This window comes from Cydia amplana, chromosome 21 (assembly GCF_948474715.1).
Source record: "Cydia amplana chromosome 21, ilCydAmpl1.1, whole genome shotgun sequence".
NCBI classification, from domain to species: Eukaryota; Metazoa; Arthropoda; class Insecta; order Lepidoptera; family Tortricidae; genus Cydia; species Cydia amplana.
This window is the reverse complement of record NC_086089.1, coordinates 9,230,822-9,242,824: the sequence shown is the minus strand read 5'-3', so window position 1 is coordinate 9,242,824 and position 12,003 is coordinate 9,230,822. Positions and strand designations below refer to the sequence as shown.

The 12,003-nt window shown below is 52.3% G+C and overlaps 1 protein-coding gene across 1 annotated transcript in view; it reads right to left on the bottom strand.

Annotated features, from left to right (window-relative positions):
- LOC134658214 (prolow-density lipoprotein receptor-related protein 1-like) overlaps positions 1-12,003 on the bottom strand; it is a 197,808-nt gene that overhangs the window by 65,268 nt on the left and 120,537 nt on the right. The window contains 8 exon segments of the mRNA XM_063513823.1: positions 765-885; positions 1,910-2,037; positions 3,461-3,678; positions 4,207-4,394; positions 5,622-5,842; positions 7,063-7,145; positions 11,049-11,208; positions 11,671-11,841. Of these exon segments, the coding sequence (XP_063369893.1) occupies positions 765-885; positions 1,910-2,037; positions 3,461-3,678; positions 4,207-4,394; positions 5,622-5,842; positions 7,063-7,145; positions 11,049-11,208; positions 11,671-11,841 (1,290 nt within the window).

Sequence of the window (12,003 nt, the reverse complement as noted above, 5' to 3'; positions counted from 1 at the left end):
TGAAATGACTGACGCAGCGTATGCTGAGCCCGTTCCTTTTGCCGCACAATTATTCTTATTTTTCAATCCTTATGTTTTGTAACCTGTATGCTTTTTGTGTTGCAATAAATGGTTTCTTATTCTTTATTCTTATTCTTTATTCTTTTACAAAAAAAGTGTACATGTCATTCATGTCTTCAAAATATTGACTTCTTGGGCTCATTTTACTCAGAATCATTTGTACATTCACGCCTCATACATGAAAAAATGTGTCCCAAAATTTTGTATGAAAAAATTTTTTTCCAGTGCGTCACGTTCATACAAATAAAAAAAATTTCATACAAGAATGTGACGATCAGGAAAGGAAATTTTTGGACACATTTTTTTATGTATGAGGCGTGAATGTACAAATGATTCTGAGTAAAATGAGCCCAAGAAGTCTATATTTTGAAGACATGAATGAAATGTACACTTTTTTTGGAAAACGCTCTCTGTACCTATATTAGAATAAGATCTCTGTAACTCATGACCAGCAATAAATATTTGATTGATTGATTGATTGAAAAGCTAAGATAAATCAAAGAAAATTCATAGTAAATGAAACTACAGTTAGTAACTAAAAGAAAGGTACAGATGAAGTACATAATACTTTACCACCGTATTTTCACGGAAACGCACGACGTGTTATGCTATTACAGTCAGTCTCAGAACAAAAAGTACACGAACGTTTTCGAGAAAATACGATGGAAAAGGAATGGCACACCATAAGCGTGGGTTGTGTTTACCTGGTGAGGCTGGTTGCCTGGCCGGGTGGTGGACACGTAAATCCATAGGCTTGTGGACGGTATGCGCTATCGTCTTGCACTCGTAGGCCCCGCCCGAGCTAGGGTCTTCTGTAGCGTTCGGCTGAAAAATATCAATTTATTATTCACTAAAACTACAGGAACAATCTTAGGAGAGCATAAACGTCATTGTGTATACAGGGTGTAATCTAAAACGTGATACAAGATAATCAAACCTGAATCTTTTCATGATATTGAACAACTTTTACTATGGGGTCAATTTTGTAATATTAAATTTTAAGTACGCATTTGTTGTACAATTTTGAATGTGATTTGATTGTTAATATTTCCAGCAAGTGTAGTGCGTAAATGTTGATGAACAAACACACACACAAAACCCTACCGTTACAGAGGGCCTACCGCGAACCACGTTCGACGTATTGCCTCTCTGTCGCTCTTGTAAATTCGCACGTAAGTGTGACAGGGAGACAACACGTCGAACGTGGTTCGCGGTAGGCCCTCAGATGTAGTGCATAATTATTTTCCATCGTATTTAATCCGCTGTGCTAGGTATGACCCTCTGGTCACGCGTCAATTCCACCAACCTGCGGCTACATTCCTTAAAAACCCCGTGGACGCTTTCCCCCCAAGGCCCCACTGTCTCAACCCCAAACGGCATAAAAAAAACCGGCCAAGTGCGAGTCGGACTCACGCACGGAGGGTTCCGCACCATTAACAAAAAATAGAGCAAAACAAGCAAAAAAACGGTCACCCATCCAAGTACTGACCCCGCCCGACGTTGCTTAACTTCGGTCAAAAATCACGTTTGTTGTATGGGAGCCCCACTATCTTTATTTTATTCTGGTTTTAGTATTTGTTGTTATAGCGGCAACAGAAATACATCATCTGTGAAAATTTCAACTGTCTAGGTATCACGGTTCGTAAGATACAGCCTGGTGACGGACGGACAGCGGAGTCTTAGTAATAGGGGTCCCGTTTTTACCCTTTGGGTACGGAACCCTAAAAATACGATGGAAAATAATTATGCACTACATCTGTAATAACTGTATCACACTGACGCACGCGGCTCCTGTGCCCGCGTAAGAACGCTATGGCGATGTCTCGCTCGCACACCGCGACAGACTTACTTTGTAGTGTGGGTCGGGTCGCCGGCGGCAGCTCTCTATGGCCCTAGTCTCCCAATCACTCCAGTATATACGGCCTTGCCACACGGTCAACGCGAACACGTGGTGTAAACGGAGCCAGGGCATGCGATCTGAAAGAGGATAATGGGTTAATCAACTTTTTTTTGTCACGTTGCTATGGTTACGGTGAGTGTATATCATAGTTTCGGACACGTACTCTCGGAGTATCCTGCTGTCGAATGTTCGTTGATTCGACTGTCGCTGGATCGAATATTCGCTGGGTCGAAAAGCGTTTGGCTCAATGTTGCCCTACCTACATGAGCATTCCTTAATTAGCAATGAAATTAAGTAAAGACAATTTAAAAACTGCATTTGACATTTGTGCCTGCCATGCCAGACGAGACGATGAGCTTTACAACAATACATACATACAATTCTAGATTACGATTTTTCGATTATGCATAATTCGGCCACAAGTATTTCGACCCAGCGAACATTCGATCCAGCAACATTCGACAGCAGGATACTCTGAGAGTACGTGTCCGAAACTATGATATACACTCAGTTACGGTCTCCTGAGTCACATAAAATTCCAGGTTTTTCGTATTTAAATGAACCAAACTTGCATTTTATGGTAGTTGTAAGACCTTTCTATAATGGGACATCTACTGAGCATGTTAGTAGAACATGATACAGCAGTTCTTCTAACAATCTATGCTACTATTGTCTCGCTGATGGGACAGAATAACAACAAGAAATAGTTGATTGACCCTAATACAATAAATATAGTTGGTCAAACCAATTTGTCAGGCAGTAAGAACCAGGAAAACTATACTCATGCTTTTCTTTTGGGTGCTAGTACTAGTGTAAGACAAATTATAGTAAGATTCTCTGTCTATGTTTGAAGTGAGACAGTCTTTGACAAACTATAGTATAGGATATGACCCATAGAAGTCATCCGGCCAGGAATTCGAACCCAGGACTTCTCGATTAGGAAGCATGTGGGCGATGATAATGACGTAGGTGACCGATAGATGGCGTTGTACTAACCTCTAGAGAACAGCACTTTGACATGCTTCCCGTCCAGATCCGCGACAGCGATATAGTCCTCTCTCGCATCAGCGAAGTACAGTTTATTCGAAGCATGAACCAGAGCATTAGGCCAGCCGAGTCCATCACTGATGACTGAAGGTGACCGATAGATGTCGCTGTACTAACCTCTAGAGAACAGCACTTTGACATGCTTCCCGTCCAAATCCGCGACAGCGATATAGTCCTCTCTCGCATCAGCGAAGTACAGTTTATTCGAAGCATGAACCAGAGCATTAGGCCAGCCGAGTCCATCACTGATGACTGAAGGTGACCGATAGATGGCGCTGTACTAACCTCTAGAGAACAGCACTTTGACATGCTTCCCATCCAAATCCGCGACAGCGATATAGTCCTCTCTCGCATCAGCGAAGTACAGTTTATTCGAAGCATGAACCAGAGCATTAGGCCAGCCGAGTCCATCACTGATGACTGAAGGTGACCGATAGATGGCGCTGTACTAACCTCTAGAGAACAGCACTTTGACATGCTTCCCATCCAAATCCGCGACAGCGATATAGTCCTCTCTCGCATCAGCAAAATACAGTTCATTCGAAGCATGGGCTATGACCAAGGCATTAGGCCAGCCGAGTCCAGCGCTGATGATGATAGAAGGCGTGGACCCGTCCATGCCAGCGCGGCCTATGTGCGCGTTGGTGCCCCAGTCGGACCAGTAGATGGTGCTGTTAACAAAAAATACGTCAAAACATTGTTTCCAAGAAAATTATAGGCCTGATAGTGCTAGAAAAATAGGCATAACTTAGAAACAAAAGGCGCAGCTAGCGGCGACAGCTTTATCACACCATTAGAAGTCCCCCTCCCACCAAAGAGCCCCAATATTGTGAAGACTATCCCCCTTATTCATAAACTTAGTTACCTCTTTCTAACAAACAGAAAGGTCAAAATGACGGAAAGGGACAAACGATTATCGACGGTTTGTTCGATTTGACAAAAGTTTATGAATAAACCTATAATATGTATGTTTCGGGTCTCTATTGTTTCCCAAAAAGTTTTAAGTCATAAACAATACGTTTGCGTTACTTTTCAGGATTGCCATAAAACAAACCTAACCTAACCTATCTATAGGATAACCTAACGAAATTCCTGAAAAGTTCACGGTTTCAGTTTCATGACTAATGATAATATCACAAACAATACATTATGACTTAAAACTTTATTGGAAACAAAGGGACCCCGTCTGTTTCACTTACCCTCTAGCGGGGTGTAATGCCAACGCCCTTGGTTCCTGAAGCCCGGTGCGTAAAAGCACTCGACGATGCGCACCGTCGGTACGCGACACCTCAAGTGTGTCAGTGCCTTTATCGCACCAGTAGATGTTTCCTGCTACCCAGTCAACGGCCAAACCGTCGGGGTTTTGAAGAGTCGCGCCGTGGAGAAGCTGAAACAATTTATGAATTAATGGCGTTATGTTACGGCTGCTAACTTAATAAGTTGATGATCGTCGTTTGTCCCTATCTGTCGTTATGTTATAGAGAGGGAGAAACGACGATCATCAGCTGATTAACTTAGCAGACGTTTATGAATCAGGGGGTAAAGCTTTTACCTTTCATAAGTGGGTGGTGGTCAAACATTTAGTGGGTTTAAAACTGGATTGTGCTATATAAAGCGCTGGTGGCCTAGCGGTAAGAGCGTGCGACTTGCAATCCGGAGGTCGCGGGTTCAAACCCCGGCTCGTACCAATGAGTTTTTCGGAACTTATGTACGAAATATCATTTGATATTTACCAGTCGCTTTTCGGTGAAGGAAAACATCGTGAGGAAACCGAACTAATCCCAATACGGGCCTAGTTTACCCTCTGGGTTGGAAGGTCAGATGGCAGTCGCTTTCGTAAAAACTAGTGTCCACGCCAATTCCTGGGATTAGTTGCCAAGCGGACCCCAGGCTCCCATGAGCCGTGGCAAAATGCCGGGACAACGCGAGGAAGATGATGATGTGCTATATAGAGGAAGAAAAAATAGTTCTTGATATAAATGCAAAAGATAACGAAAAATTTGGCAAGAGTTCCTCATTCTAAATGGAATAATTACGGAATCTCAACAACGAAAAAAAATTGGTGTGTCGTGGAACACTCGGCTGGACCGAAGTTGAGAAAGGGTGGTGATGTGTTCATGTTTAGTTATGTTAATGTTCATTTATGTTCTGTTATGTTATGTTGTTATGTTAATGTTCATGTTCTTCAGTCCAGGAGCAAGCTGATGTGTGAATCGAGGGTCCTAGGGTCTGAGTATAGATATATATCCAGTGCTCAGCTGTTACAACGTAAAAACCATCTGTGGTCTACTTGGACGCTTGGCTTAGGATCCTACCGACCGCGCCAAATCAAACGAATATTATCTGCCTGTGAAACGCAGTCTGCCAACATCGCTGCAAAGCTCACCTGGTAACCCGAGGAGTTCTGCCCCGGCTCGCTGCAAGCCCTCTTAATCGAGCTGCCAAGTCTCGCAACGTCGCTCCAGTAGAGACAGTCTGGCAACGTCGCTGCAAAGCTCACCTGATATCCCGATGCGTTCTGTCCCGGCTCGCTGCAAGCCCTCTTAATCGAGCTGCCAAGTCTCGCAACGTCGCTCCAGTAGAGACAGTCTGGCAACGTCGCTGCAAAGCTCACCTGATATCCCGAGGAGTTCTGTCCGGGCTCGCTACAAGCCCTCTTAATGGAACTGCCAAGTCTCGCAACGTCGCTCCAGTAGAGACACCGTTTCTCCCACTCCATATCGAGCGCTACGGCGTTGGTGAGGTCGTGGATGAGGAGAGAGCTGGTGTGCGAAGGGTCCAGGGTGACTCGACGGATGTAGTAGCGGTTCGTGAAGATAAGGGATGCTGGCTCGTCTGAAACGAAACAAAAAACAGAGCTTAAGTGCAGATTACATAATTATACGTGAGGAAATTCGACCCATACCGTCGTGACGGATGGCCGAGCGGTTTTAGGCATCTGCCGCGAGCAGAGGACGCTGGTTCGATTCCAGCTCTGGGCACAAGCTTTGGCCACTTTTTCTTTCGTATATGGAATAGAATAGAATAGTTTTTTATTCGTAAACACACAGACAAAAGACATACATAGAAATAACATAGTGAAAAATAAAGTGTCACGTAATGGCCCCATCTCAGCATGTTGCTGGCGACTTCCAGCGCTGATCTTCCGATGAAACCATCAAGTGAGAAATAATCACGGAAGGTAACAGATAACAAAAAAAGAAACATAAAGGAAAGAAACATAAAATAAGCCGAAAAATAAAATTACACACAGTTTACACAACTAATACAAAAAGGAGATACACAGATACATGATATAGTAGTAGTAGTAAAATACTTTATTGTACAAAAAGAAACATAACACATGAAAGAACAAACATCATTAGTACAAAGGCGAACTTATCCCTTTCAGGGATCTCTTCCAGTTAACCCTTGAGCAATTGAGGGAGAATTGGAGAACGGTAGACATAAAAGCTGTACTAATCGGCATAAAGATAAAAGATTTAATATCCTACAAGATAGGTCAAACCTATATCCTACTATAAGTATATACAAAGTATGGGATATGAAATATAACAAATACGTAAACAGCTATATATATTTGAAATATATAATACATATAATACATTCTATATGATATAATACATATATACTAAAACTACCTAACCGCATACATCTTTTAGATTCAAGTTCCGTCAGAAAGCCATAACTTTTTTAAATTCGCCTTTAGCGATGCAACCGATTGACACTTTCGAAGAGAAGACGATATATTAATCTGGAAAAGCTTATGGTCACTGGTTCGGTGGAAGGAAAGAGAAGGGGTCGCAGTCGAACGCGATGGTCCGACCAAGTTTGCTAACCTGGTCGGACCATCGCATTCGCGATCTCTATCGCGTTCGCGTTCGCGATCTCTATCCATCAAGGTCCATGATGCCATAGAAGTCGCAAGAGATCGGATACTCTGGAAAGCTGCGATCCGGAATGATGTGCTCCACGTAAGTCACGACCCTCAGCACAGGAGAACGAAGCAAGGAGGAGGTATATCTATTTCAGTTTACAGATGGTTGAGTACTTACTTGAGATCGGCGCACAGCTGAGCCCGTCCTCCATGAGCCTGTAGCCTTTCTCGCATTTGCAATGGAAGCTGCCAATTGTATTCCTGAATGAAAACGTCCTAATTAGTAAATTTTTCGCTGTATCCACAGACAATCCAACCTCTAGACATAGCATAGTCGCGCTACCCCCTCTGCCACACATACGGTAGCGTTACTCCATCTTCGAGTCAATCCCGTGCCGTGATTGGTCCGTGTCTTTGAACGGACCAATCACGGCACGGGATTCGCTCACCTCGTCCCCCCGCACCCCCCGTATTTTTGGCAGCATCGGTTTCATGAAAGAATTGGCCTAAGCTCAGTCTAGAGGTTGGATTGTCAGTGGCTGTATCAGATACGAAGATAAATAAATTGAAAATCTCGTCGACTTTGTTACTTGACTCGTAGCTTAATTTGTATAGCAATTGTTGCCCCAGTAAGAAATATTGAAATGGGTTCAATTAAGTCCGTTCCGTTCGCCGACGCGACACTAGCAAGCTCCATCAGCTCAATCGTAAGTGTAAGGCCTGAGTGGACGCTCGCTCGACGGGGCGTGCAGCGTGGCTGTGGGCTCACGCGTGATGTGAGCAGCGTGCACTAAGGCCGCTCCTATACGTGCGCATTTGTTTAACATGCACGCCGCACCCGCCCCGCTGCACGCCCAACTCGAGCGTCCACTCAGGCCTTACACAAGCCTACATATGTACCTGCAGCCGTGGTCGCACGCCAGCTCCGCGCACTCGTCCACGTCGCGGCACTGCGGGCCGGCGCGGCGGTAGCCCGCGCGGCACCAGCACGCGTAGCCCACGGGCAGGTCGGTGCAGTTCTGCTGTCTACATGTACCTGCAGCCGTGGTCGCACGCCAGCTCCGCGCACTCGTCCACGTCGCGGCACTGCGGGCCGGCGCGGCGGTAGCCGGCGCGGCACCAGCACGCGTAGCCCACGGGCAGGTCGGTGCAGTTCTGCTGTCTACATGTACCTGCAGCCGTGGTCGCACGCCAGCTCCGCGCACTCGTCCACGTCGCGGCACTGCGGGCCGGCGCGGCGGTAGCCGGCGCGGCACCAGCACGCGTAGCCCACGGGCAGGTCGGTGCAGTTCTGCTGTCTACATGTACCTGCAGCCGTGGTCGCACGCCAGCTCCGCGCACTCGTCCACGTCGCGGCACTGCGGGCCGGCGCGGCGGTAGCCGGCGCGGCACCAGCACGCGTAGCCCACGGGCAGGTCGGTGCAGTTCTGCTGTCTACATGTACCTGCAGCCGTGGTCGCACGCCAGCTCCGCGCACTCGTCCACGTCGCGGCACTGCGGGCCGGCGCGGCGGTAGCCGGCGCGGCACCAGCACGCGTAGCCCACGGGCAGGTCGGTGCAGTTCTGCTGTCTACATGTACCTGCAGCCGTGGTCGCACGCCAGCTCCGCGCACTCGTCCACGTCGCGGCACTGCGGGCCGGCGCGGCGGTAGCCGGCGCGGCACCAGCTCGCGTAGCCCACGGGCAGGTCGGTGCAGTTCTGCTGTCTACATGTACCTGCAGCCGTGGTCGCACGCCAGCTCCGCGCACTCGTCCACGTCGCGGCACTGCGGGCCGGCGCGGCGGTAGCCGGCGCGGCACCAGCACGCGTAGCCCACGGGCAGGTCGGTGCAGTTCTGCTGTCTACATGTACCTGCAGCCGTGGTCGCACGCCAGCTCCGCGCACTCGTCCACGTCGCGGCACTGCGGGCCGGCGCGGCGGTAGCCGGCGCGGCACCAGCACGCGTAGCCCACGGGCAGGTCGGTGCAGTTCTGCTGTCTACATGTACCTGCAGCCGTGGTCGCACGCCAGCTCCGCGCACTCGTCCACGTCGCGGCACTGCGGGCCGGCGCGGCGGTAGCCGGCGCGGCACCAGCACGCGTAGCCCACGGGCAGGTCGGTGCAGTTCTGCTGTCTACATGTACCTGCAGCCGTGGTCGCACGCCAGCTCCGCGCACTCGTCCACGTCGCGGCACTGCGGGCCGGCGCGGCGGTAGCCGGCGCGGCACCAGCACGCGTAGCCCACGGGCAGGTCGGTGCAGTTCTGCTGTCTACATGTACCTGCAGCCGTGGTCGCACGCCAGCTCCGCGCACTCGTCCACGTCGCGGCACTGCGGGCCGGCGCGGCGGTAGCCGGCGCGGCACCAGCACGCGTAGCCCACGGGCAGGTCGGTGCAGTTCTGCTGTCTACATGTACCTGCAGCCGTGGTCGCACGCCAGCTCCGCGCACTCGTCCACGTCGCGGCACTGCGGGCCGGCGCGGCGGTAGCCGGCGCGGCACCAGCACGCGTAGCCCACGGGCAGGTCGGTGCAGTTCTGCTGTCTACATGTACCTGCAGCCGTGGTCGCACGCCAGCTCCGCGCACTCGTCCACGTCGCGGCACTGCGGGCCGGCGCGGCGGTAGCCGGCGCGGCACCAGCACGCGTAGCCCACGGGCAGGTCGGTGCAGTTCTGCTGTCTACATGTACCTGCAGCCGTGGTCGCACGCCAGCTCCGCGCACTCGTCCACGTCGCGGCACTGCGGGCCGGCGCGGCGGTAGCCGGCGCGGCACCAGCACGCGTAGCCCACGGGCAGGTCGGTGCAGTTCTGCTGTCTACATGTACCTGCAGCCGTGGTCGCACGCCAGCTCCGCGCACTCGTCCACGTCGCGGCACTGCGGGCCGGCGCGGCGGTAGCCGGCGCGGCACCAGCACGCGTAGCCCACGGGCAGGTCGGTGCAGTTCTGCTGTCTACATGTACCTGCAGCCGTGGTCGCACGCCAGCTCCGCGCACTCGTCCACGTCGCGGCACTGCGGGCCGGCGCGGCGGTAGCCGGCGCGGCACCAGCACGCGTAGCCCACGGGCAGGTCGGTGCAGTTCTGCTGTCTACATGTACCTGCAGCCGTGGTCGCACGCCAGCTCCGCGCACTCGTCCACGTCGCGGCACTGCGGGCCGGCGCGGCGGTAGCCGGCGCGGCACCAGCACGCGTAGCCCACGGGCAGGTCGGTGCAGTTCTGCTGTCTACATGTACCTGCAGCCGTGGTCGCACGCCAGCTCCGCGCACTCGTCCACGTCGCGGCACTGCGGGCCGGCGCGGCGGTAGCCGGCGCGGCACCAGCACGCGTAGCCCACGGGCAGGTCGGTGCAGTTCTGCTGTCTACATGTACCTGCAGCCGTGGTCGCACGCCAGCTCCGCGCACTCGTCCACGTCGCGGCACTGCGGGCCGGCGCGGCGGTAGCCGGCGCGGCACCAGCACGCGTAGCCCACGGGCAGGTCGGTGCAGTTCTGCTGTCTACATGTACCTGCAGCCGTGGTCGCACGCCAGCTCCGCGCACTCGTCCACGTCGCGGCACTGCGGGCCGGCGCGGCGGTAGCCGGCGCGGCACCAGCACGCGTAGCCCACGGGCAGGTCGGTGCAGTTCTGCTGTCTACATGTACCTGCAGCCGTGGTCGCACGCCAGCTCCGCGCACTCGTCCACGTCGCGGCACTGCGGGCCGGCGCGGCGGTAGCCGGCGCGGCACCAGCACGCGTAGCCCACGGGCAGGTCGGTGCAGTTCTGCTGTCTACATGTACCTGCAGCCGTGGTCGCACGCCAGCTCCGCGCACTCGTCCACGTCGCGGCACTGCGGGCCGGCGCGGCGGTAGCCGGCGCGGCACCAGCACGCGTAGCCCACGGGCAGGTCGGTGCAGTTCTGCTGTCTACATGTACCTGCAGCCGTGGTCGCACGCCAGCTCCGCGCACTCGTCCACGTCGCGGCACTGCGGGCCGGCGCGGCGGTAGCCGGCGCGGCACCAGCACGCGTAGCCCACGGGCAGGTCGGTGCAGTTCTGCTGTCTACATGTACCTGCAGCCGTGGTCGCACGCCAGCTCCGCGCACTCGTCCACGTCGCGGCACTGCGGGCCGGCGCGGCGGTAGCCGGCGCGGCACCAGCACGCGTAGCCCACGGGCAGGTCGGTGCAGTTCTGCTGTCTACATGTACCTGCAGCCGTGGTCGCACGCCAGCTCCGCGCACTCGTCCACGTCGCGGCACTGCGGGCCGGCGCGGCGGTAGCCGGCGCGGCACCAGCACGCGTAGCCCACGGGCAGGTCGGTGCAGTTCTGCGAGCAGCCGCCGTTGCGGATCGAGCACTCGTTTATATCTGCCAATACCACTTATTGTTAATAGGTTGTACGGTTAGTAGTCGAAAGCGTACTGAAAACCAGGGCCATGTTGCATAACAAACTACAACTAATATTATAAGCGGAACTCCTTTTCTAATTTCTCTAATTAAAAAAGGAGTTCCGCTTGTAATATTAGTTGTAGTTTGTTATGCAACATGGCCCAGATTTTGAGGCCAAAGGTATTTACCCCTAGAATATATTTTAAGTCAACATACATACATACATATAATCACGTCTATTTCCCAGAGGGGTAGGCAGAGACCACGGATTTCCACTTGCTACGATCCTGACATACCTCTTTCGCTTCCGTTACTTTCATAACATGCCTCATACACGCTCGCCGGTTTAGTGGTTTTAGGTCAAATTTACCCAAAAAAGAGCAACTGAGGTCGAAGCAAACTTAAACCCGAGGTCGAAGCGACCCCTAACACTATACTCACTGCATCTCCTCTCGTCGCTGAAGTCCCCGCAGTGGTCCTGTCCGTCGCAGAGCGCGGCGCGCGGCACGCATGCGCGGTTGGCGCACTGCCACTCGCCGGCCGCGCAGGCCGAGCGGGAGCTCGCAGCGACCCCTAGCGCTGCGTCCGAGGCTGTTGCGCGGGAATATGATGCTGGCGCAAAAAAAAAATACAAATTTTGATTAGATTTTTGGAACGAAGTTTACAGACGGTTGGCGGATGGGGCGAAAAAAAAAGTTACATCTTGTAGCCTGAAGCAGGGATGTTGCGGATGCAGATTATTTGACATCCGCGGATGCGGATGCGGATATTTAA